This window comes from Biomphalaria glabrata, chromosome 8, assembly GCF_947242115.1.
Source record: "Biomphalaria glabrata chromosome 8, xgBioGlab47.1, whole genome shotgun sequence".
NCBI lineage: Eukaryota > Metazoa > Mollusca > Gastropoda > Planorbidae > Biomphalaria > Biomphalaria glabrata.
The window spans coordinates 1,196,836-1,224,306 of NC_074718.1; the positions used below are offsets into that span (position 1 = coordinate 1,196,836).

Below are 27,471 nucleotides of genomic sequence, written 5' to 3' on the forward strand. Positions count from 1 at the left end.
AAAATACATGTAACATGAATAGTTGCCTAGTTGTTTGGTATGCGTTCTGGACTGTCGTTCGGTGGTCTCAATGTTCATGAGTTCAAACCCTGCCTGCTGCCTTCCCCCCTTTGTCCTGCGGTGGTTTGGGCCAGGATGTAGTTCATCTTTAAAACTGAATGAACATTTGTAAATGTTAAATGTATTCATACACATTTTGTTACAAATTTTCCTACCGTTGGGGGACGTAAATTGTGTGGTACTTGTATTTGCAGACTTGTAATGTAACGAGCAATAGTGACAGCATAGTGATGAATTTGTCTGGCAGACACTGGTGTTAGTGCACAGTTCTGGCCTCAAGTCTAGATCTCCTGGTTCACATTCTGTAGACAATATTAAAAAATACATACTATATCATCAAGAATGCCTCCATTGCTCTTCGATTTGTGGCTTGCAGCATACATTATTTTTTTTAAAGCTAGATTTGTATCTAATGGAACATATATTATTTTTTAAAGCATAGCCTTGTAGTATCTAAATTCTAAATGGAGCATACAAAACTATGTTTAGCAACTAAAGAAAAAGATTAGATGAAGTTATTAGTGGGGACAGGTGGCAATTAAAACAGGAATCAGTGCCTTGAATCTCGTGCATTATAACTTCAGAAATAATTTTAAGCAAAAACAACTTTTCTTTATAAGACTGTGGTCATTCAAAAATCCAGAACTGTCGCTCTAAAAGTAAGTAATCATCTAATCAACCCAACTTAAGAAAATTATTTGATAACTTTGAAATACAATAATAGACATCCTTTGATGCCCTCTCTTTCATAAATAACAAAGCCCATTTTTTTTTATACACAATTGTAGGCTACACAATCTGTGATTATACTGTGATACACAATTGAAGCAATAATTTGCATTCTTTGATTACAATTATACACGTCACATTCTTTAAGACAATTTTAAAACTTAAATGCACACATCACAATGATACACTCTCTGTAATATACACAGTGAAATAGATTTGGTATAGATTGAAATACTATTTGATAAGCAATAATACACATTAATGAATAATTTTACATTCTTTGAAGCAGAAAAATATACTGCCTTTTTTAAAGGGAGGATTAGACTTAGTCATCGTAGAGTTCATAGAAAACCACGACGGAGGTTATTAGAGTAGGTTGTGAAGTGTTTGCATAAAGCCTGGATAGAAATACACATACACACTCAATAACACTATAACACAGTCCCTGGCGTGTCACGATCAAAAGACTACAATATTGTAACGTCACTCTTTCTATCCAGGCTTTATGCAAACACTTCACAACCTACTCTAATAACCTGACAACTCGGGCTCCATATAATTCTAATATCTAATGAAATAAAGACGTTACTTCAAAAAAGAAGTCAATTAGTCAATACTGTACTATTGGTAACACGTAACAGTGTCTGTAAAAATGCTTCCCCGTAGATGACCGTACTGTACTGACGTATAAACTCTGTATTGTTGTATCAAACTCTACTGGCCTCTCCGCCTCGTCCTTGACTCGTACTGGATTCAACTGGGCAACTTCACACTGGACTTGACTGTACTGGACTTGACTAAATGTAACTCGTGAATCTGAACTGTCTTGACCTTCTCTGTTTTTATAGGGTCGCCGAAGGCCTTCTCGAAAGCGCTAGAACATTGCCATTCCTTCTGGATGATCATATGAACTGAGGAATCGCCCCTCGCCCCGGTTGAAAGTTCGTCCAGGGCCGGCCTTAGTTTAAAGGTAGCTTCGCACAGGACTCAAAAAAAAAAATGTTTAGAGAAAAAATAGCAAAACTTGGATCAAATCTCAAACTAACAGAAGTCTATAGCTCAATGTCTACTGGTCTAGCTCTACATCATCCAGATCAAATCTCAAACCAACAGAAGTCTATAGCTCAATGTCTACTGGTCTAGCTCTAAGCTCTAGATCATCCAGATCAAATCTCAAACTAACAGAAGTCTATAGCTCAATGTCTACTGGTCTAGCTCTAAGCTCTACATCATCCAGATCAAATCTCAAACTAACAGAAGTCTATAGCTCAATGTCTACTGGTCTAGCTCTAAGCTCTAGATCATCCAGATCAAATCTCAAACTAACAGAAGTCTATAGCTCAATGTCTACTGGTCTAGCTCTACATCATCCAGATCAAATCTCAAACTAACAGAAGTCTATAGCTCAATGTCTACTGGTCTAGCTCTAAGCTCTAGATCATCCAGATCAAATCTCAAACTAACAGAAGTCTATAGCTCAATGTCTACTGGTCTAGCTCTAAGCTCTACATCATCCAGATCAAATCTCAAACTAACAGAAGTCTATAGATCAATGTCTACTGGTCTAGCTCTAAGCTCTACATTCTACATCATCCAGATCAAATCTCAAACTAACAGAAGTCTATAGCTCAATGTCTACTGGTCTAGCTCTAAGCTCTAGATCATCCAGATCAAATCTCAAACTAACAGAAGTCTATAACTCAATGTCTACTGGTCTAGCTCTAAGCTCTACATCATCCAGATCAAATCTCAAACTAACAGAAGTCTATAGCTCAATGTCTACTGGTCTAGCTCTACATCATCCAGATCAAATCTCAAACTAACAGAAGTCTATAGCGCAATGTCTACTGGTCTAGCTCTACATCATCCAGATCAAATCTCAAACTAACAGAAGTCTATAGCTCAATGTCTACTGGTCTAGCTCTAAGCTCTACATCGTCCAGATCAAATCTCAAACTAACAGAAGTCTATAGCTCAATGTCTACTGGTCTAGCTCTAAGCTCTACATCATCCAGATCAAATCTCAAACTAACAGAAGTCTATAGATCAATGTCTACTGGTCTAGCTCTAAGCTCTACAGTCTACATCATCCAGATCAAATCTCAAACTAACAGAAGTCTATAGCTCAATGTCTACTGGTCTAGCTCTAAGCTCTAGATCATCCAGATCAAATCTCAAACTAACAGAAGTCTATAGCTCAATGTCTACTGGTCTAGCTCTAAGCTCTACATCGTCCAGATCAAATCTCAAACTAACAGAAGTCTATAGCTCAATGTCTACTGGTCTAGCTCTAAGCTCTACATCATCCAGATCAAATCTCAAACTAACAGAAGTCTATAACTCAATGTGTTCTGGTCTAGCTCTAAGCTCTACATCATCCAGATCAAATCTCAAACTAACAGAAGTCTATAGCTCAATGTCCACTGGCCTTGCTCCAAGCTCTATGTCACGTCCCTAGTGACACCTCATTGTTTACAAATGAGGACATTGTACCTATCTCAAATCAGGTCAGCGTACCCACGCTTAAATGCCAGAAAGATGCCGATTAAAACTTAGCTCAAGACTACAGCAGGGAAACAAAATTAGCATAGCTTAAGTTACAAACACAGTTCCTAGCGACACCTCATTGTTCACAAAATGAGGACATTGTACCTATTTCAAATCAGGTCAGCGCACTCACGCTTTAATGCCAGAAAGACGCCGATTAAAGCTTAGTTCAAGGCTACAGCAGGGAGACATAATTAACGTAGGTTAAATTACAAAAACAATTAAAAGGAAAATTAAATGTAAACGGGTCAAGGAGTGAAGGATGGGTATTGAATTGTCACTGTTCTTTATCCTAAAGAAAGATATAAAAGGCGGACTGTTAGCTTGTGACGAGAGAGAGCGCTAGAAAGTTAGACTTAGTAGTCGCTAGTTTTTAAAGTAAATATTTACTCATTTTATTGAACATTTCACTGAATCCTGTATCTGTTATATATATATATCTTTGTACATACATTTATTGTTTCAAGTTCAAGTTTTAAATGATTAAAACTAAAGAAAACATATCAGCACTTTGTTACTTCATTACGTAAAGTGTTTGAACTATAATCAAGGCACCTCCGAACCCGCATATGTCACAAGTTTATAGCATCAAGATCTGCCAGTTAAATAAACATAATAAACACGTGACACTCTACATCATAGTCATCATTCAGGTAAGTTTTTTAAATAATTTATATATTGCGTAATTTCTTTGTTTCAGTCTTATATTTATATTTTCACTTGGCATAGATTTTATATTTCACCAAAATTCACTTCGCCTAGGGCCTCCAATCACCTAAGGTCGGCCCTGATTCACCTATCGCTGACCTCTGTTACTTGTGCTAGTTGTACACACACGATTAACTCTACCCAAGTCGCCACCAGATATCGATATGAATACAAACAGTATACTGCCAACAGAGTACAAATGTCCTGTTCAGGACTACTGCAACTAGGCCTACTAAGCGTTTAGGTGTCGAATTTAATACAAATAAATATCTTACCTTTTGGTGAAGTAGGTGTAGTAAATGGTATCGTTGGTGTAGTCATTGATTTATTTTTTAAATAAAGCGAGCAATAGTTACAGCACTTCAATGGCTGTGTCTTGCAGACACTAGGGCTAAGACATTGTTCTGGTCTCAAATCTAAATCTCCCGGTTCACATTCTGTAGAGTATAAGCTTGAGATAAGGAACAGTATCAAATATGAAAAACCACGATTTTAAGAAACTTACACTTTAATGCTGAAAACCGAACATTTAGTACGAAGCAGTAAATGATCTAATTTGTTTTACATACGTCGGTGCAAAAGAAAACGAAAAACTAGTTAACCAAATTAGTTAATTAACTATTGGTAATAAAATACTTTGATTGGTATCTGAAACAATGGAAATAAATAGTACTTGATTGAAGTCGTGGTATAAGCTGAATTTATCTCCTTTATATTAGGCTGCCGTCTGAGGAGGCTTAGTGTGGTTACCGCGTTGGCTTGAGAAGCCTGAGAAGGTTTTAGCCCCAAAGTTCGATCGTTACTTTAAAAAAATACACATAAAAAGCGATCACCCAGATGCCCCGTTTTTTTCTCCTTCTTTCCAACTGGTCGATAAAAGCATGAAATTGCGCTAAACAAAAACAATTGGTAAAAAATATATCTAATCGCAGATTTATTAATGTTAGTCTAGCTCTATTACAAATTTAATTACATGACTGATCCAAACTAACTGATACACATTAATATATTAATAATTTAAAAAGTATTTTTTTTATTTTGCTAGTTCAAACGTCACATTTACTACCAATACATTGCCTACTAGTTTTGGGTGAAGTGGGTGGTATCAATGGTCTCGTTGTGGTGGTACTTGTAGTTGCAGACGTGTAATAATAGAATGAGCAATAGTGACAGCACTGTGTTGGCAGTATTAGGCAGACGAAAATATTAGTGCACAGTTCTGGTCTCAAGTCTTGATCTCCTGGTTTACAATCTGTACAGTATTTAAAAAAAAAATACATTAAAAGACTATATCTTGACTGTACAGATTTTTTGTTTTAGATTCGCATACATCAAATGCTTGGCAACAAAGAAGAAGAATTATGCTAAATGAGGCCTGGGGAATGTAACAAAAGAAAAACATGTAGACATTAAAGTATTTAAAGATAAGCATGTCAAAATACTGGTAAACTGCAGAAATCAGATGCCCACAACAAAAATAATAATTAAATTTTTAACATTGCCAAATCTTTGCCACATTCCTTGTCGTAGATCCGAGAATGAGTGTGGGAAAATAAACGTTCAAACTTTTTACCAGATAGACAGAGTAAGCTGATTTAAGCTTTGTAAAAAAATAAAATATGAGAGCCTAAGTTTAGAGACTAAGCGACTATAGAAAAAATATAAAATAACATTATACCTAGTTATATTAGAGGAACTTCTTATGGTCCGACAGTTACGCTGGGCAGGGCACGTATCCCGTGTGGGGGACGAACTTATGCCAAAAGGCAGTCTTTTTTTTTTGGTGAGCTAAAAGGTGGTCGACGTAACAGAGGCGCCCCATGGAAACGCTAACTTGCCCTAGCTGAGATAGAACAGAGTACCTGGTTGCATGCGGCCTCGGAACAAGACAGATGAAGGTCACTCACAAAGGCCGCGGGATACACATTTGAAACTAATCTTCGGACTCGAAGACAAGCCTTATTATATTAAACGAGGGGATAATGACATCTGACCACGCAGCCACGAGGCCCTAAACGTGCCTAAGAATGTTCTCGTTACCTGTTAGTGGGCAATACAGCTGCAAACCTACAATATCACCTTGTAAAATGTCCAGTAGATAATCGACGCCGTAAGCGCCATTATCCAGACACTTCATTGGGAATGAAGTTATTCATCGACCAGGCATGGACCAAAGTCTTGTCTGAAGGTTCCACAATGGCAGCGATCATAACTACGATTGGATCGTCCCATATACGTGGCGCCTGTCGTTCCCGTACCCCGCCCGGAAATGTCTTCATGTTCTTGGACTGTAACCACAACAATACAGTGTGAGAACCACCGCTCCAGCTACGTCCTCACATCGAGTGAGATACAAAAAAAAAAAAAAAGGAAGATATTAGGATATCAAGTAGAATTTAGAAATCTTTAACTACAAATCCCGAAACTAAAAAGTGTAGCTAGAAGAAGAGACGATTCAATTTGTACTGATAAGGACGCCCATGTATGGCTACTTATCGACAGTTGCCCCTTGTGAATACATATTTTAAAGTGCTTCAAAGTCTTATGAAGTAATTGAGAGCGCCTGCAAATCCGAGTAGCTGTTAAGAAAACGCATATATATCACGATGTCACTAATGGAGGACATCAAAGCTCACCCAGCTTTCTCATTCTATCAAGAATTGCATAGAATCCTTAATGCTCCTGGTAAAATCATTGGTAAAAAAACAAACCCCATTCGGGCAGCTACAAACATTCATAAAAAAGCTAAAAAGATTCTAGAAATAAAAGGTCAGGATTTTGTGATTTTACCATCACTAAAGAGATACAAAACACCGATAGCAAAGACAAACAGACACAAAAACTCCCTGGCAATCAAATTATTAAATAGAAACAATCTGATAGAAACTTTTCGCAAGAATTGCCCATGAACGCCTGATAGTACTTATTGTTAAAAACTATGAGTTCGTACATCCCATTAAATGTCAACAAATTTCCCTACCTTTAATTGAAGTGAATATCACAAGGGGATTTACTGTCGTGGCTAATCTTTTAGGTGTGCTTCTTCTGGTGCTGTACGTTGGGGTAAAGGGGGTGCCATAGTCACACGTGCCGCAGCAATCCACTTGAGAATTCAAGCAGTGATCTTTTGTACAATCGATGATTCTATCTCCGTATTCACACCCTAAAGTGGTACAATCTCAAATTAAAATGAGGCCTATATAGAGAATTCTTTTTAAAAAAGTCTTTCGCATATCTGGGATGTAAAGTTATGAGCTATCGATTCTCTGTGTGTTTTAAAGAGCACATATATGCAAACGCGACATGAAGCTCTTCAAAATCGACACTGTAAGCTGGGAAGAGGTGGCACTGGATAGATCCACATGGAGAGAGAGCATAAAGGAAGGGTCACAGATTGCATATGTCATACACAACAGAAGCAGAAAGAAGGGTGAAAATGCAACGGCGCCTGGTGATTACATATGCCCAACCTGCGATCGCAGCTGTGTATCAAGGATTGGCCTCTTTAGTCACACAAGAAGTTGCAAAGGGAAAAGATCGTCTCTCGAGACGTAAAATGCCACAGAATATGGCGCACAAATTGCTGAGGAAAAGAGAACAGCGCTGGCAGAAGAAAAACGCCAGAGAACAAAAGCAAGGCCAATTACACTAGCTCCAGCTGGAATAAACTGCCCAGCGTGCCGCCAAACATTCCGTACTCACATAGGTCTGACCAAACACATGAGGAAGCACAAAACCCCAGTGCAAAACCACGATGGACGAACTATAAAATGTGCGTGTTTTTTTTTTTTTTGGCATTGCACTATGAAAATTGTCAACCCCATTTAATAATTATGGATTATTATTATTATTATAGCTTTTATATAGCGCTACTTTCATTCTTATAGCATGCTCAGAGCGCTTTTGGTCCAATCTCATTTGTGGACTAGTGGGGGGGGGGTATCTAGGAGTTGGTTTTCCGTGCTGCCTTTAGGCGCTCAGTAAACACAACTCTGCCCGAGTCGGGTGTCGAACCTCGAGCCCTCCTTCTAGGTAGCCAAGCCAAGCCAAGTTCAAGCGCACTTCATATAGATAATTATCATCGTTTGGCACAGGGGCAGACTGGGTGTCAAAATCAGCCTGGCATTACTTACTATTGGCCAACCTTTTAAGTGCCATATCAAAGGTATTGTAACGAATTTTCACTATCCAGGCTCTCTGCAGACTGCACCACACGACACAACGAACTTAAAGAACCTCACCTCAGGGCTCCAAAGTAACAGTAACAGTTTTATTTCAAATACATCATAATTGGCAATAACTGAATGTCCAAAAACCTGGCCTTACTCCGGACTTCACACACCTTGCTGGTTCTGACTTCGCCTCGTACTGGTCACGTTGCGAGGTAACGTGAAAGTGAAGTGATTCTGACACACTCGCTCTTATATAGCGTCTCTACTGGCCTTCTTGAACCTTCTTGACCACTCCAGTTGATCACTTTCGCCGGGGCGATTTGGGTAGGCTTAAAACACACGCAGCACTACCCCCCATCTGTGTCACCACCAGGTTTATAACAGTATCCATTCATACCTTTCGTCATAATATGTAAACTTGATAAAGCCTCAAAAACTTTGAGCTCACACATGCGTTAGTTGACGTAGTGTATGGTATTTCTAAATAAAGAATTTTTTAAAAAATAGTTTTTATATGGCGCAATTTTCTTGCTTGTAGCACGCTGAGGGCGCTATGGTCCAATCTCATTCGTGGACCAGTTGGGGGGTGGGAGGGGATATCTGGGAGAAGGTTTTCCGTTAGACGCTCAGTAAACCCAACTCGAGTCGAACCTCGAGCCCCCCCCCCCCTGATAGTTAGCAAAGCCAGGTTCAACTTAGCCTCTCGGCCAAACATTCTACACTTAGAGGCTATAGGAAATCTAAAACAAACTCTACACTAAAATCGCAATCTGAATTAATCTGAATAGAAAAGTTTGTTACATGATTTTGAAATTATTTGAAACTACTAAAATAGGAGGCGCGGTGACAGAGTGGTAAAGTTGGTTCGAATCCTAGTGAAGATGAGGAATTTTTATTTCGAGATCTTTGGGATACTTCTGAGTCCACCCAGCTCTAATGAGTACCTGACAATAGTTGTGTAAAAGTAAAGGCGGTTGGTGGTTATGCTGGCCACATGACACCCTCATTAACAGTAAGCCAATGAAGCAGGTGAACTTAAAATTATCTGCCCTATAGACTGCAAGGTCTGAAAGAGAAACTAATACTTTCACTTGAAAAAGGAGCCACATAAACAAGAAGAGGAGCAAGCAAATTTTTTTTTAAAAAAATCCATCTTTTTAAAAATAAAGCTCATCGGAAGGAAAGAACTCCGCATTTACAGATTTAGTTCTGAATAATGTAGTTTTTCTTTATTCGATATGAAACACAATAATTAATTGCCAATAATTAACTGACTAATGGGTTAATTTTTAATTGATTCATGTTTTCTTAGGTACAATAAATAATTATTAAAGTTTCCACTTTACAAGAATAGGTGTTGGAGAAATAAGGTCTACATTTTTTTAAGGAGACCAAACCGTACATATTTAGCCGTACATCTTAATTCTGAAGGATTACATTCCTCTAAGATACTCTAAGCGTTACTAGACATGGATTGACATGTGTATGAGATTATGTTGAAAGTGTGTATTACCTTTCACGGGCCTAGACACATTGTTACATGTGTCACAACATGATCGATAGTCAAGAGTAGAGTAACATTTGCCTATAAAGTCATTGATATACCAACTGCAAGAATTGCTCGGTCTGTCTCCAAATGCACAGTTTTCTAGAGAGTAAAATGTAACAGAGCTGCATTAACCATGGAGTAGTAGCAATAGCACAGTATTAAGATTTAATACTTCTAAAGCCAAAGGTATTACTGGGAAAATAAAGTTAGCTTTATAATGTACATAAAGGTACATTGATGGCAGTTTAAAGATGTGTTTTACAATGGACACAACATAATTTCAAAAATATTTGGCCTATTATTGTACCACCGTTGGGTCTTATCCTCCCCATAGTAACAATCAGGTTATATATAAAATCAATATTCAGTTCTGAATAGGTGAATAAGAAAAAGAATATTTAAGATCTTTAAGCTACACACCATCAAGTTGAGGAGCGTATGGGTCGCTGACACAATGTCCATTTATACAGACCTGAAACAAATACAGGTATTTAAAAATTCAATGATTAAAATTGTATAAACTGTGTGATAAATTACTTATTTTGTTTCAAGATTTTACTAAGAAAAACATAAAAAATACTTTAAAAAAAAAACAACAAAGTTATATTAAATGTAATTGAATTAATTAGTTAGGATCAATCATGTAATTAAAGACTGGGATTTTTAATTTCGGGAGCTTAAGAGCACCTCTGAGTCCACCCAGCTCTAATAAGTACCTGACATTAGTTGTTTTGGCTTTGTACTAGCCACATGACACCTTCCTAAATCATAGGCCATAGATACAGCTTACCTTTACAACATCTAAGATATAGACCGTATGGTCTGAAAGGTAAACTTTACCTTTTTTTTAATATATAAATATATATCTAATTTTATATAATACAGACGTTACTTCCAAAAAAGAAGATGATTACGTCCTTCGCGTCATGCATTTAGCCATGCATATTAACCAATGACCTAAACTCTGCAAGTCACTAGTTTTCCTAGCTAGCTCAGGCAACCCATTCCATGCTCTAATAGCACTAGAGAAATAATTTATATATATCCTTCGTGATCGAAGATGAGCACATTTCTCATATCCTATGGATTCGTAGATGACTGTAAAGTCCAATCCTCACTTTAAAAAGCCGACCGCATACGTGGCCTGGGTGGGTTGGGCCAGTTGCAGATAGGCCTGCTTTTTTCTCTCAGCTTTTTGTTAGTTGTTAGTTCGGTCCTTTTTCTCGCTGGTCACTCTTCTTGCTTCAAATCTCAAGACTCCAACACTCACAGCTTCATTCCATGAGGAGAGATTGAGAGCTAGTGCTTCCCAGCGGTAAATGTCAATATTACACCGGAGCTCTTGAGCGTGTCTTTATAGTGTTTGCTGCTTGCATTGACCCCATTAGGAGCGCTTTCCTACACACAACTCCCCGTACAAAGGTCGTACGGAAAGGCGATTATCTTGCATGCGGACTACAACTCCCGCCTATCGAAATTAGGAATCTTTTTACTGTCGCATTGATACTGTTCATGTTGGCTTACTTTAGGATTTCTGTATCTGGAATGTGGTCAGACCAATGCGCCTTATGATATTTCTGAACTTAAATTGTGTAATGTCTCTATAAATAGCTCGTTTTTATCTATGGTATTAGTCTATGGTTAATATTTTCCAGTGCATGCTCATGTTGAAGAACTGTAGGATTTCAGTATCTGGTATGAGGTCAGACGAATGCACCTTGTGAATTCTTCATGTAATTGTACAGCAGACTGACCTAGATATATAAATCTGTGTGATAAAAATATTTCTACCAATGGTTTTCATTTAGCTTAATCGTGCGCTATGATCCTATCACTTGTCTGGACCAGTTGTGAAAGGGGGAGGGGAGAAAGGGGGGGGGTATATTGGTGAATGTTTAAAAAAAATGTTCCCTGAGGGCTCAAGATTCCTCAAGCGGACTAATTCAACTTATGCCACCACATCTTTCAAGTACGATTTCTTTCCCTTATTAAAAAACAATCATAATATTTCATTACCAATAGATAATTAATTAATTAGCTATTTTTAAATTTTTAAAAATGTTATCAGGTAAATAAAATGAAGCAAAATTTCAGCTTAATCCGAGATTGGGTGTGAGAGAAATGTACATGTACAAACCTTTTGCCATACATACAGACAGAGTGAATTGATAAAAGCTTTGTAAAAAAATAAATGATGTACTTCTATTATTTGTAAATTTAAAAGAAATATTTCATCAACATTTAGACCAGTGTTTTCCAAATAGTGTTCCGCGGAACCCTTGTGTTCCGCGAGGCCTGACTTGGTGTTCCTCGAACTATTTAAATAATTATTAGGAGTAGTTTAGGCCAACACGTGAATTAATCTCTAAGTATGAATTAATTTCTAAGTAAATGCAGAAAAAAAAAGATTGTTGTTAGTTCTTCTTGGTAACAAAAAAAAAAATTCTATAACATCACTATGAACTTAGAACTGACCTAGATTCTGACTCAAAATTGAACCAAAGATAGAAAGAGCATAGCTCTGCACTGTTTTATGGGGCGACTGATAACAAAACAGATCAATTTATTTAGGGGAAGGAATTTAATTTTCTTAATCATAGTCAGGCTTATTTTATTGCTTGTGTTTTCATATATTTACTTTATCAATGTAACCCAGTGACTTTTATTGGTGGTAAAATGTTGTAAAATGTTTTACATGTTTCGGATGTTCATTCAGAGGTTGAAGATAATTACTTCCTAGTCCAAACCTCCCGCAGGACGACGGGGGATGGGAGCGGGCAGGGTTTGAACCCTGGACCATCGATAAATCTGAATGACAGTCCAGTGCACCAATAATCGCACGACCAGGCAGCCACAAGGGGCTGAGGCTAGGGTGGGTAGGAGGGGGTAAATTTTAAAATCCCCCGGCCCCCACTTGATGGGGGCTCAAAATGAGTGTTTTTTCCATTGAATATTAAATATTACGCAAAATGCAAGGGCCCCTTAAGAGGTCAAGGCCCCTTCTCGGCCACCAAATGATGGGAAATTCCTAGCTAGGCTCTGGGTAGGGGTTGAACATTAAAGCCTCATTAACTAAGGATCCTGTAATATTAGTTTTGCTTCATTTATTTCTCTGAATTGCGGGAAAGAGACGATGTTGGCTATTTCTGCCACAAGTAGTACTACCAATGAAAGAGTAGTTGCAGCGGGTGGAGTCACACTGAGCGAGTTTAGGGCTAGACTAAACCCAGAAACATGAGAAATGGTTAAAGAGAAAGATGGAAGAAAAAGAGAGAGTGAAGGACAAAACAAAGAGGGAACAAAAAAAGGAAAAGAGAGAGAGAGGAGGGAGGAAAAGAGAGAAGAAAGAAAAAAAAGAGAGAAGGAGAAACAATAGAGAGAAAGAAGGAAGGAAAAGAGAGCGGAAGCAAAAAAGAGAGACAGAAGGAGGAAATAGAGAGAAAGAAGAAAAATAGAGAGTGCGGATGCATGTGTAAATCAGATGTACTTGAAGTATCTCTAAAGATACTTGATTATACTAAGTGCGTGCGTACCTTGTTGAATGTATTTTAACTGCGAACTCGGACATGAACATCCCATTACAAGACATGAACAGCTACAACAGGATCAAAGCCTCAAGAACCAAGTTAAATCCAGATGAACACTATAAACCATCTTTAATACAGAGAATGGGCCACAGTCTAGTCCGTCACTAACAGCGATGTCTACCCCTCAAGAGTCTAGCAGTAACTGATTTCTAAAAGTCTATCCTAATCTCTAACCCAAAGTCGATGCCGTCACTATACAATGCACGTTCACTGTCGGTCTAATAAAGTGCGCAACTCAACTAACTCAACTAGCTGTCTAACAAGAGAGAAGAAAGAAAGGATGAAACAAAAAAAGAGAGAGAAGGAAGGTAGGAACAGAGAGAAAAGAAAGAATAGAGATAGATGAGAGAGAGAGAAAGAGAGAGAAAAGGAAGGATGAAAAGAGAGAGAAGGAAGGTAGGAACAGAGAGAAAAGAAAGAATAGAGATAGATGAGAGAGAGAGAAAGAGAGAGAAAAGGAAGGATGAAAAGAGAGAGAAGGAAGGTAGGAACAGAGAGAAAATAAAGAATAGAGATAGATGAGAGAGAGAGAGAGAAAGAGAGATAGAAAAGGAAGGATGAAAAGAGAGAGAAGGAAGGTAGGAACAGAGAGAAAAGAAAGAATAGAGATAGATGAGAGAGAGAGAAAGAGAGAGAAAAGGAAGGATGAAAAGAGAGAGAAGGAAGGTAGGAACAGAGACAAAAGAAAGAATAGAGATAGATGAGAGAGAGAGAGAAAGAGAGAGAAAAGGAAGGATGAAAAGAGAGAGAAGGAAGGTAGGAACAGAGAGAAAAGAAAGAATAGAGATAGATGAGAGAGAGAGAAAGAGAGAGAAAAGGAAGGATGAAAAGAGAGAGAAGGAAGGTAGGAACAAAGAGAAAAGAAAGAATAGAGATAGATGAGAGAGAGAGAGAAAGAGAGATAGAAAAGGAAGGATGAAAAGAGAGAGAAGGAAGGTAGGAACAAAGAGAAAAGAAAGAATAGAGATAGATGAGAGAGAGAGAAAGAGAGAGAAAAGGAAGGATGAAAAGAGAGAGAAGGAAGGTAGGAACAGAGAGAAAAGAAAGAATAGAGATAGATGAGAGAGAGAGAAAGAGAGAGAAAAGGAAGGATGAAAAGAGAGAGAAGGAAGGTAGGAACAGAGAGAAAATAAAGAATAGAGATAAATGAGAGAGAGAGAGAAAGAGAGATAGAAAAGGAAGGATGAAAAGAGAGAGAAGGAAGGTAGGAACAGAGAGAAAAGAAAGAATAGAGATAGATGAGAGAGAGAGAAAGAGAGAGAAAAGGAAGGATGAAAAGAGAGAGAAGGAAGGTAGGAACAGAGAGAAAAGAAAGAATAGAGATAGATGAGAGAGAGAGAAAGAGAGAGAAAAGGAAGGATGAAAAGAGAGAGAAGGAAGGTAGGAACAGAGAGAAAATAAAGAATAGAGATAGATGAGAGAGAGAGAGAAAGAGAGATAGAAAAGGAAGGATGAAAAGAGAGAGAAGGAAGGTAGGAACAGAGAGAAAAGAAAGAATAGAGATAGATGAGAGAGAGAGAAAGAGAGAGAAAAGGAAGGATGAAAAGAGAGAGAAGGAAGGTAGGAACAGAGAGAAAAGAAAGAATAGAGATAGATGAGAGAGAGAGAAAGAGAGAGAAAAGGAAGGATGAAAAGAGAGAGAAGGAAGGTAGGAACAGAGAGAAAATAAAGAATAGAGATAGATGAGAGAGAGAGAGAAAGAGAGATAGAAAAGGAAGGATGAAAAGAGAGAGAAGGAAGGTAGGAACAGAGAGAAAAGAAAGAATAGAGATAGATGAGAGAGAGAGAAAGAGAGAGAAAAGGAAGGATGAAAAGAGAGAGAAGGAAGGTAGGAACAGAGAGAAAAGAAAGAATAGAGATAGATGAGAGAGAGAGAAAGAGAGAGAAAAGGAAGGATGAAAAGAGAGAGAAGGAAGGTAGGAACAGAGAGAAAATAAAGAATAGAGATAGATGAGAGAGAGAGAGAGAAAGAGAGATAGAAAAGGAAGGATGAAAAGAGAGAGAAGGAAGGTAGGAACAGAGAGAAAAGAAAGAATAGAGATAGATGAGAGAGAGAGAAAGAGAGAGAAAAGGAAGGATGAAAAGAGAGAGAAGGAAGGTAGGAACAGAGAGAAAAGAAAGAATAGAGATAGATGAGAGAGAGAGAAAGAGAGAGAAAAGGAAGGATGAAAAGAGAGAGAAGGAAGGTAGGAACAGAGAGAAAAGAAAGAATAGAGATAGATGAGAGAGAGAGAGAAAGAGAGATAGAAAAGGAAGGATGAAAAGAGAGAGAAGGAAGGTAGGAACAGAGAGAAAAGAAAGAATAGAGATAGATGAGAGAGAGAGAAAGAGAGAGAAAAGGAAGGATGAAAAGAGAGAGAAGGAAGGTAGGAACAGAGAGAAAAGAAAGAATAGAGATAGATGAGAGAGAGAGAAAGAGAGAGAAAAGGAAGGATGAAAAGAGAGAGAAGGAAGGTAGGAACAGAGAGAAAATAAAGAATAGAGATAGATGAGAGAGAGAGAGAAAGAGAGATAGAAAAGGAAGGATGAAAAGAGAGAGAAGGAAGGTAGGAACAGAGAGAAAAGAAAGAATAGAGATAGATGAGAGAGAGAGAGAAAGAGAGAGAAAAGGATGGATGAAAAGAGAGAGAAGGAAGGTAGGAACAGAGACAAAAGAAAGAATAGAGATAGATGAGAGAGAGAGAGAGAAAGAGAGAGAAAAGGAAGGATGAAAAGAGAGAGAAGGAAGGTAGGAACAGAGAGAAAAGAAAGAATAGAGATAGATGAGAGAGAGAGAAAGAGAGAGAAAAGGAAGGATGAAAAGAGAGAGAAGGAAGGAAAAGACAAACAAAGAGAGAGAGAGAAAAGGAATGAAAAGGAGAGAGAAGGAAGAGAGAAAAAAGAGAGAAAAGAAAGAAGGAATAAAAAGAGAAAGAAGTAAGGAAGAGAGCGAGAGAGTGAAGGAAGGAAGTTCAAAGATACTGCTGCGGGGGTGTACGACTGTATAGAAACTACAAGAAACATGCATAGATGTGACCCTGCGGGTCCAATTAAAACAAACGACATTTGGACCTCGAGGCCTTACTGCCCTCTCACAATTTTTTTTTAAATTTAATTCAGTAAACAATTTTTTTTTTCTCTTTTGGCTTAGGATTTGTCTTGCTAGTTCTAGTACAATAACGGCATTGTCTTAGCGTTTCTTCACCGATCAATAACCCTGATGCAACCAGTGGTTGATAAACTTTTCTGAAATATATTGAGGATCGATGAAAGCTTACCTTTCCATCGCCACAAGATGTCCCAGTGAGTGCTATCTGCGGGATACATAACCCTCTTAAAACATCTGCACATAACATTGCTTGGCAGATTTCAGTGATAGAGCGTCTAGATTCGGAAGCCTGATTTAATAAAATTAAAAAAAAAAAGGTTACAAAGACAGTTTGTGTAGAAACACAAACTCAATATTTGCACCCGAAGTGGTCCACCCAGGCAGGTAAAAAGGGCAGGATTCAATATTTTTAGAAAGAACATCAGAATGAAATTGAAAATGAAAGAGAAGAATGAAGAAAGAAGGTTGACAGATCTTGTGTGGTGACCAAGGGTCCAGCAGACCAAAGGATAGGTGAAAGTGAATGTGTAGTCAGACGTGAACGTGGCCTAACTGATGTCTTATAATGAATATCTAATTCATCTAATTGTTTTGTAAAGGGTCGATCTCTTATTCAAATCCTCAAGAAAAAAAACATTTCCGTAAAAAAAAAATTACTTTAATTTTCGACTGTACAGCATTGTCTGGACCCTGCTGGGCCATTATCCATGGCATTGGGTCGTGGGCGTCGAGAGCCCGGAGTGGACTGTTCACTCTGTGACCAAGGTGTGATTACCGGTTAACGCTGTTACATATATATATATATATATATATATACTCATATCTTAGGCACACTGATTTAATATTGATCACGATGTATAACCATCGTTTATTGTGTCATATCATATCATATTGTTTCATTAAACCTTTTGCTTTGTTTTACGCATTCTCGTTGTTGACTAGTATACGTTATCAGATTACCATTATTCGTTCTCTTGGTAATTACTTCATAAATTAATTGATAGACAGTAAGGCGTGTCCAGGCAGACGAGCCAAAGTGTAACCCCGACAGGAATTTACTACGCAGCGTTGAGGTGGGGAACCCTGTGGAGTATTACATACCCTAGAACCTATCAAGTTGATACTTTAAACAAATATTTATTGTACCTAACAAAACACGAATCAATAAAAAAAAAAAATTAGTGAATTAATAATTGGTAATTAATCATTTTGTTTGATATCTTATAAGGTAAACAGCTTGTACATACATTATTGATATAGTTTTAAGGGTGGAGTTCTTCCCCTTTAGATTAGGTTTTCTTTTTAATAAAAGAATTTCTTTTCTTTTTTAAAGTTCCGATTGCCATACCAGGCAGTGATATAACAACTTAAAATGTGAGCGTGATAAAACATCGCCAAGGATTTTTAAAATGGGGACATTTTTCTAAGTGCGGTGAGGTGGCTGAGCGGTAAAGCGCTTGGCTTCCAAACCGGGGCCCGTGTTTCGATTCCTGGTGAAGACTGGGAGTTCTAATGGGTACCTGACATTTGTTGGGGAAAACTAAAGGCGGTTGGTGGTTATGCTGGCCACATGACACTCTCGTTAACCATAGGCCACAGAAACAGAAGATCTTTACATAATCTGCCCTATAGACCACAAGGTGTGAAAGGGAACTTTTTTTTTCTAAATAATCGTAATCTTTGCTGCCCTTTTGGCCGAAATAATCAGTATTTACACTAAAAATTAATTTGTTGTCTAAGATAGTACCAAGGTATTCACAAATTTACATTATTTATGTTCTCTTTTGCTACAGAAACAATATCGGTTTCCTTCTTCTTCCTGCGAAAATCGATTATCATTTATTTTTTTACATTTAATTTTAAGAAATAGAAATTATATCTACAGTATTTTTCTCTTTGTTCTATTCTCTGAAATACTCATTTACCTCCGAGAGCAGGGCAAGGAGAGTATCATCAAATTGGGGGATCGGTAATTAATATGATGATAATCAATGATTAAGAAGTGACTTAGCAGGAAATAAAAGTGACTAAGAAGTCAATGCATGATGAAGTGACTAAGCAAATATTGCGTGATATGAGTGATAACTCTGCTTAGCAGGAAAGAAGTTAATTTAATTGGGCTGTTAGCGAGTTGTGTTACTTACCCTGCAAAAGAAGGAATCATTTCCAAAAAACTGTTGACACTGTTGATCAGGTTTGATCACCTGACCCAATAGTTTATCAGATACATCTGGAATGTCTGCTGATGCTTCGATAGCGTAGACAAGACAGGTGTAACCTCGACTTGGAATAAACATTTACAATATATACTACATAGAGTTTACATTTTAGCTTCAAATCTTTACTCCTTTGAAGTTAGAGTTACATAGGCAAGACTCGTGTGTTGGTCGAGACTAAGGGAGGAATGAAATGGTTTTAGCTAGACTGTGCACTGTAATAATAATAAGGCCCTTAACATTCCTAGGAACATCCTCGTTGCCTGTCAGAGGACGGTACTGCTGCAGACCTGCCACATCACCAGAAAATTCGTCAGTGGAAACTGATAATGGGACTACGATGAATTTTCCTTCCCTTTAACTAAACTCGACCATGGCAGCGCCAGAGAATGAATAGTCATTGTTTTCTAACATAATAATAATAATAATAGTCGTCATCTTTACTATTCATGATTGGATTTGGTGTGTGTGTGTGAATTGGAGTTCAATATTTCTCTATTACCTTGGTAAGAATCATAGATGCTTGGGTGTACTGTGTGTGTGAATTACAAGTGCGAGATCAATACATAGCTAACACAGTCACAGAGAGTCGATACAGAACCCAAACTTGAGATAGCACAATGACTAACTTTATTACAGAAGGGGACACAGTCGAGCCAGCCACTAAACTAAAAGTCTACATCAGTAATATCAAACTCACTAACAAGGGCGTCACTAAAATGTGGCGTTCAAAGTCCGTCTACTGAAGTCCGCCTCGAAACTAAACTAAGTGCCATAAAGAAAGCATGCTTACAGATGCCGAATACTATTTCAAAATGTCCGTTTTTCAGCTTATAAAATTGAAAAGACAGACTCAAACTCAAATATTACCTAATAACAAGCAGAATAAAAATAATATTTAAAAAAGTATTAAATGTAGTTATATCAATTAGTTTGGATTAGTCATGTAATTAAATTTATAATATAAGGGGGCCTATCTTGATTCTAGACAAACAATAATAAATGTGCGCTATTAGAAATATTTTTAACAACTGTTTTTGTTTAGCTTTTAGGTTTTTAATACGCTATGATCCTATCACGTGTCTGCACCAGTTGGAAAAGGGATTGGGGGAAGAAAAAAGGGAGTATCTGGGTGATCGCTTTTTAAATGTATTTGTAAAAAAAAAAGTGAGCAGCCTGAGTTCGAACTCGAGGTCTCCTCAGCCTCCTCAAGCCAATACGGTAACCCCTCTGCCTGAGAGATGCCTATGAAAATGGAGTTTACAGTTATTTACAAAATTTTCTTTCTACAAATAATAAAGGGGACTAATTCAGCTTATCAGTCAAGTGAAATTTCTTTCCCTTGCTCGAGATACCAAAAAAAAAAAAAAAAAACACCCAACAATTCATTAACAATAATTAACTAACTAATGGTTTTTTTTTTATTTTTTTATTTGATTCTTGTACTGGCAGATAAAAGAAATTGTGCAAAATTTCAGTTTTTTTTTTTTTTCCAAGATTGAGTACGTGAGAATTAACATGTACACACGTTTCACCAGACAGACACAGGGAGTTGATACAAGCTTTGTAAATAATAATGTTGTGTATTTATGTTTCCTGTTGTGTGTTGTGAACTGATCTGTTCTAGTGTGTCAAAATGTCATGGTGTCCAGGTCAGCTTGTGTGTGTGTGTGTGTACTGTGTTAGTGTGAACTGTTTTGTCATTCTTGTTCAATAAAGCCTAGCTTCAAGACATGTCTTCTTGTAGTGTTTTATTAGGTCACTACTAATAAGGCATGTCTTCTTGTAGTGTTTTATTAGGTCACTACTAATAAGGCATGTCTTCTTGTAGTGTTTTATTAGGTCACTACAAATAAGGCATGTCTTCTTGTAGTGTTTTATTAGGTCACTACAAATAAGGCATGTCTTCTTGTAGTGTTTTATTAGGTCACTACAAATAAGGCATGTCTTCTTGTAGTGTTTTATTAGGTCACTACAAATAAGGCATGTCTTCTTGTAGTGTTTTATTAGGTCACTACAAATAAGGCATGTCTTCTTGTAGTGTTTTATTAGGTCACTACAAATAAGGCATGTCTTCTTGTAGTGTTTTATTAGGTCACTACAAATAAGGCATGTCTTCTTGTAGTGTTTTATTAGGTCACTACAAATAAGGCATGTCTTCTTGTAGTGTTTTATTAGGTCACTACAAATAAGGCATGTCTTCTTGTAGTGTTTTATTAGGTCACTACTAATAAGGCATGTCTTCTTGTAGTGTTTTATTAGGTCACTACAAATAAGGCATGTCTTCTTGTAGTGTTTTATTAGGTCACTACAAATAAGGCATGTCTTCTTGTAGTGTTTTATTAGGTCACTACAAATAAGGCATGTCTTCTTGTAGTGTTTTATTAGGTTACTACAAATAAGGCATGTCTTCTTGTAGTGTTTTATTAGGTCACTACAAATAAGGCATGTCTTCTTGTAGTGTTTTATTAGGTCATTACAAATAAGGCATGTCTTCTTGTAGTGTTTTATTAGGTCACTACAAATAAGGCATGTCTTCTTGTAGTGTTTTATTAGGTCACTACAAATAAGGCATGTCTTCTTGTAGTGTTTTATTAGGTCACTACAAATAAGGCATGTCTTCTTGTAGTGTTTTATTAGGTCACTACAAATAAGGCATGTCTTCTTGTAGTGTTTTATTAGGTCACTACAAATAAGGCATGTCTTGTAGTGTTTTATTAGGTCACTACAAATAAGGCATGTCTTCTTGTAGTGTTTTATTAGGTCACTACAAATAAGGCATGTCTTCTTGTAGTGTTTTATTAGGTCACTACAAATAAGGCATGTCTTCTTGTAGTGTTTTATTAGGTCACTACTAATAAGGCATGTCTTCTTGTAGTGTTTTATTAGGTCACTACTAATAAGGCATGTCTTCTTGTAGTGTTTTATTAGGTCACTACAAATAAGGCATGTCTTCTTGTAGTGTTTTATTAGGTCACTACAAATAAGGCATGTCTTCTTGTAGTGTTTTATTAGGTCACTACAAATAAGGCATGTCTTCTTGTAGTGTTTTATTAGGTCACTACTAATAAGGCATGTCTTCTTGTAGTGTTTTATTAGGTCACTACAAATAAGGCATGTCTTCTTGTAGTGTTTTATTAGGTCACTACAAATAAGGCATGTCTTCTTGTAGTGTTTTATTAGGTCACTACAAATAAGGCATGTCTTCTTGTAGTGTTTTATTAGGTTACTACAAATAAGGCATGTCTTCTTGTAGTGTTTTATTAGGTCACTACAAATAAGGCATGTCTTGTAGTGTTTTATTAGGTCACTACAAATAAGGCATGTCTTCTTGTAGTGTTTTATTAGGTCACTACAAATAAGGCATGTCTTCTTGTAGTGTTTTATTAGGTCACTACAAATAAGGCATGTCTTCTTGTAGTGTTTTATTAGGTCACTACTAATAAGGCATGTCTTCTTGTAGTGTTTTATTAGGTCACTACTAATAAGGCATGTCTTCTTGTAGTGTTTTATTAGGTCACTACAAATAAGGCATGTCTTCTTGTAGTGTTTTATTAGGTCACTACAAATAAGGCATGTCTTCTTGTAGTGTTTTATTAGGTCACTACAAATAAGGCATGTCTTCTTGTAGTGTTTTATTAGGTTACTACAAATAAGGCATGTCTTCTTGTAGTGTTTTATTAGGTCACTACAAATAAGGCATGTCTTCTTGTAGTGTTTTATTAGGTCACTACAAATAAGGCATGTCTTGTAGTGTTTTATTAGGTCACTACAAATAAGGCATGTCTTCTTGTAGTGTTTTATTAGGTCACTACAAATAAGGCATGTCTTCTTGTAGTGTTTTATTAGGTCACTACAAATAAGGCATGTCTTCTTGTAGTGTTTTATTAGGTCACTACTAATAAGGCATGTCTTCTTGTAGTGTTTTATTAGGTCACTACTAATAAGGCATGTCTTCTTGTAGTGTTTTATTAGGTCACTACAAATAAGGCATGTCTTCTTGTAGTGTTTTATTAGGTCACTACAAATAAGGCATGTCTTCTTGTAGTGTTTTATTAGGTCACTACAAATAAGGCATGTCTTCTTGTAGTGTTTTATTAGGTCACTACTAATAAGGCATGTCTTCTTGTAGTGTTTTATTAGGTCACTACAAATAAGGCATGTCTTCTTGTAGTGTTTTATTAGGTCACTACAAATAAGGCATGTCTTCTTGTAGTGTTTTATTAGGTCACTACAAATAAGGCATGTCTTCTTGTAGTGTTTTATTAGGTTACTACAAATAAGGCATGTCTTCTTGTAGTGTTTTATTAGGTCACTACAAATAAGGCATGTCTTCTTGTAGTGTTTTATTAGGTCATTACAAATAAGGCATGTCTTCTTGTAGTGTTTTATTAGGTCACTACAAATAAGGCATGTCTTCTTGTAGTGTTTTATTAGGTCACTACAAATAAGGCATGTCTTCTTGTAGTGTTTTATTAGGTCACTACAAATAAGGCATGTCTTCTTGTAGTGTTTTATTAGGTCACTACAAATAAGGCATGTCTTCTTGTAGTGTTTTATTAGGTCACTACAAATAAGGCATGTCTTGTAGTGTTTTATTAGGTCACTACAAATAAGGCATGTCTTCTTGTAGTGTTTTATTAGGTCACTACAAATAAGGCATGTCTTCTTGTAGTGTTTTATTAGGTCACTACAAATAAGGCATGTCTTCTTGTAGTGTTTTATTAGGTCACTACTAATAAGGCATGTCTTCTTGTAGTGTTTTATTAGGTCACTACTAATAAGGCATGTCTTCTTGTAGTGTTTTATTAGGTCACTACAAATAAGGCATGTCTTTTTGTAGTTTTTTATTAGGTCACTACAAATAAGGCATGTCTTCTTGTAGTGTTTTATTAGGTCACTACAAATAAGGCATGTCTTCTTGTAGTGTTTTATTAGGTTACTACAAATAAGGCATGTCTTCTTGTAGTGTTTTATTAGGTCACTACAAATAAGGCATGTCTTCTTGTAGTGTTTTATCAGGTTACTACAAATAAGGCATGTCTTCTTGTAGTGTTTTATTAGGTTACTACAAATAAGGCATGTCTTCTTGTAGTGTTTTATTAGGTCACTACAAATAAGGCATGTCTTCTTGTAGTGTTTTATTAGGTCACTACAAATAAGGCATGTCTTCTTGTAGTGTTTTATTAGGTTACTACAAATAAGGCATGTCTTCGACTCTGAATATTTATAAGAATGCAGTATTTTCCGTGGCTAAACAGCCCCATCTGCGACCTACATACTTTGCCACAACCAGCGCATTTCCCGCCGGTGGTCGATTTACATGTTCTTTTCGAGGCACCACCAAATTTCAACAGCCACATGCAGATCTTGAGTTGAAACAACAACAAATAAATGTTTTCATAACAATGTAGAAACCAACCTGGAGCTCAATTTTTTCTTCAAAAAGCTGGTAATGTAGCTGACACTGCAGGGAGAGAACAGCCATGGATTATACTCTGTCCCAGGCGTTTTTTCCGCATCAGAAGAACCCAGAATGTATCTCTCTGAAGCGTTGCAGAGATTGTTTTCTCCGTCGTGACGTGCTGAGAGGCTGCGAATTGTAATAAATTAACTAGTTAAATTTCCTAGTATGGTTGTTTAAGAAAGTCTTGTCTTTTCCTGCCTCACATGGCTGCCTTGTGGTATACTCCCCGCTCCATATATTACAAAATCAAAGTCTCCTGCCCGCCATAACCTACAGGAGGCTTTCAATTGAATCTAATACTGCTCGGGTAGGCGAACTAATGTAAGAGCTAAAAATTCTTTATTGAAGAATTTCATGATAAATTAAACAATGTAAAGGACAGTGAATTGCGACTATGAATCTTATCTTATATGATACAGACGTTACTTCAAAAAAGAAGATGATTACGTCCTACGCGTCATGCATTTAGTCATGGATATTAACCAATGACCTAAACTCCGCCAAGTCACTAGTTTTCCTGGCTAGCTCAGGCAACCCATTCCATGCTCTAATAGCGCTAGGGAAGAAGGAGATTTTGTACAAATTTGTCCTAGCATCTGGAATGAGGAATAATCTCATAAAAATGATAATGAATGCCTGGTCATTTGCTATAGTCGAAACGATGTCACTGACACAGTAGTTTCCCCCTCTCCCCACAGCAGTTCCTCCCCTCCCCACAGCAGTTCCCCCTGTTGTGACATGATTAGGATTTAGTTATTTGTTTCGGGAATAAGGGGAAAGTTGTACTTAGTGACAAGTGACGTGACAGATAGTTAAAAAACAAGAACTCTCTAAGCGACGCTTTAGAATCAAGACGCTTTCTTCTTTACAGTAGGAATAAGAAGAATTATATAGACAGCTAGTAATAGAGGACATCGGACGGTTCCCGTATTCAGTATTAAAAGTGTTTGCTGTTTTAACACCAGCGTCGACTCTATGCATCGACTGTTGGCCTTTCGTCGGTGTTATCTGTTCCAGTATTGAGTTCAGTGTTACCCCCAGTTGGACATTTTCAAGTACTAAACACCGCGGAAGAGCATAACACCCCTCTCCCCACAGCTGACGTATCCAACGAAATAAAACTTTTAACACTATCGCTAGGCGTATCAGCTAATCTATGTAACACATCTCCTTTATTTCCGCTATTAGCCCATTTGTTTATAAGTCTAATTAAGTAGACGCGGTGGTTGAGTGGTTAAGCGCAGTGGCGTCACTAGGGGTGTGCGGTCCGCACCTGGTGACACCCACCAGGGGGGTGACACCCAAGTGGGTAAAATGCAACTTTTAAAACTAAAAAGTTAATACCTTGAATTTGAGAAATATAATTTCTTGTAGACACCAGGAAAAGAGTTTCTGAAGCTCATAAATGTAGAAAAACGCTCGGCGTCCGGGGCACTCTCATCATCTAATCTAACCAGTTGAGTGGCAAACGTAGCAATTTTTTTTTTAACTGTTCAGAAACACATAGACTGAAGCGCCTCATTCGACGTATAGGGCTGCAAGCTCTATCCACAGAAAAGAGTTGAAGGCGACTTCACGGCCATTTCCCAGCTGGCTCCACGGATTTCAGGACTTCTAAAAAGGTGTGACGCCATGTTAGGCATGTTTTTACGTTCCTCTTTTCGGCTTTCATGTTTAAGTCTGACTTTGGTAAACGTGTTTCGTCTTATCTAATGATATGTCTCACAAATGTCAATCGACGTTCCGTCGCCACTTTCCTTGGACGGCTTGTTGAGGGAAAAGATTATCTCGGTATGTTATTCCTAGTATTTTTCTCAGCCATCTACTCAGACTCTTTTCAGCCTGCCACGTCTCGAAGCGTGGGGGCCGCTGGGACAATGATTGTATTGAGTAGGTGGATTTTAATCTCCAGGCTAATTAATTTTGTCTATTCAGATAGGCCTTAATTTTTTAAAGACGGTTCCTGCTTTCCAATCCGACATGCAACACCATGATATGAATCTTCATCGCTTGAGATAACACCTTCTAAATAGGCTTGGTTAACTTTTCTATTTGTTCAAGATCTGTATAACCAATGCTAATGGGTGTACTGGGTAACCTGCACCCAATATGCATAACTTTGAGGGCGTCTTTATCCGTCATCTCGAGTATACATTAAATTGTATTTCAAAGTAATGCTATGTCGTCTGCAAAATCCAACTCGATTGAAATCCGAATGCAGCCCGTTTAATGTATTTTTATGACATCGTCGATGGCTACAAGAAAGTGAAATGGGGAATAAGATATAACCCTAATCTTATATACGTCTCGATGTTGAAGTAGGCCACCGTCTGTTGTGACACAACAGCTTGATTCACTTTAGACATGCCGCTGAATCTGGACAAATTGTTGCGAGTTTCCTTTTTTACCTTTACCTATCCCTTAGTCTGTTGGACCGTTGGGGCACCAGGCAAGATTTGTCGACCGTCTTTCTCCATTCCTCCCTTTTTTTTGCCTTGTTTAGAACCTCTCTCAGTGGCAGGCCTGTCCATTCTTTAATGTTGTCCTCCCATCGCTTTTTCTGTCTGCCTCTTCTTCTTTTCCTGGCACTGTTCCCTGAAGGAAGGTCTTTGCGAGCCCCGTAGATCTTGTAATGTGGCCAAAGGTTTTAAGCTTTCGTCTTTTCACAATAGTTAGCAGGTCGTCATGGGCTCCGATCGCTGCAGTAACCCTGTCTCTGATTTCTTGGTTTGTGATGCGGTCTTTGAATGTGATGCCTAGGATCCTTATAGCAGCATTAATGCCTTCCAACAAACTAAATAGCAAAGGATTACCCATGTGCCAGTTCATGTGCTACCGTTTGAGAAGTAGAGATAGAATAGCGATCCTCTTGGCGATCTTCTATCACAGAACAGCTCTTCCCGTTTGTTCGGCACATTGTTTCACCAAAAGCAATCCCTGAGAGAAATTAGGATTCCGTTATTAGAACATAGGTTAAGGATTTGTTCTGGATATTGTTTGGATATGTTCTTTCAGATTTGTAAGCAAGTCATAACTAAATGGATAAGTAAATTGTGATATCATGAGTGTTTTTTTTTTTACCTATTTGAAATAATAATATTAGTATAATATTACTGAATAATTATAACATATTAAATTAAATTAGATTCCATTTTGCCCTAACTGGCATGGGAGAATAAAGCTGACAGAAGAAGGCCTAACCCACAGGAGCCGAATACCCGATGATTATTTAATATGAATATAAATTTTTTAACGCTAGTTAGCAGGTCATCATGGGGTCCAATCGTTGCGGTAACCCTGTCTCTTATCTCTTGGTTTGTGATGCGGTCTTTGAATGTGATACCTTGG

At 37.5% G+C, this 27,471-nt stretch overlaps 1 protein-coding gene across 2 annotated transcripts in view; it reads right to left on the reverse strand.

Annotated features, from left to right (window-relative positions):
- LOC106064932 (uncharacterized) overlaps positions 1-27,471 on the reverse strand; it is a 77,115-nt gene that overhangs the window by 2,253 nt on the left and 47,391 nt on the right. For both annotated transcript variants that reach the window (XM_056037413.1, XM_056037414.1), the window contains 10 exons: positions 26,937-27,060; positions 24,079-24,249; positions 18,585-18,723; positions 16,610-16,729; positions 10,186-10,237; positions 9,730-9,864; positions 7,025-7,207; positions 5,126-5,296; positions 4,320-4,481; positions 216-362 (listed from right to left, as the gene is read on the reverse strand). In XM_056037413.1, coding sequence (XP_055893388.1) covers positions 216-362; positions 4,320-4,481; positions 5,126-5,296; positions 7,025-7,207; positions 9,730-9,864; positions 10,186-10,237; positions 16,610-16,729; positions 18,585-18,723; positions 24,079-24,249; positions 26,937-27,060 — 1,404 coding nt within the window. The remainder of the gene's footprint in view (positions 1-215; positions 363-4,319; positions 4,482-5,125; positions 5,297-7,024; positions 7,208-9,729; positions 9,865-10,185; positions 10,238-16,609; positions 16,730-18,584; positions 18,724-24,078; positions 24,250-26,936; positions 27,061-27,471) is intronic.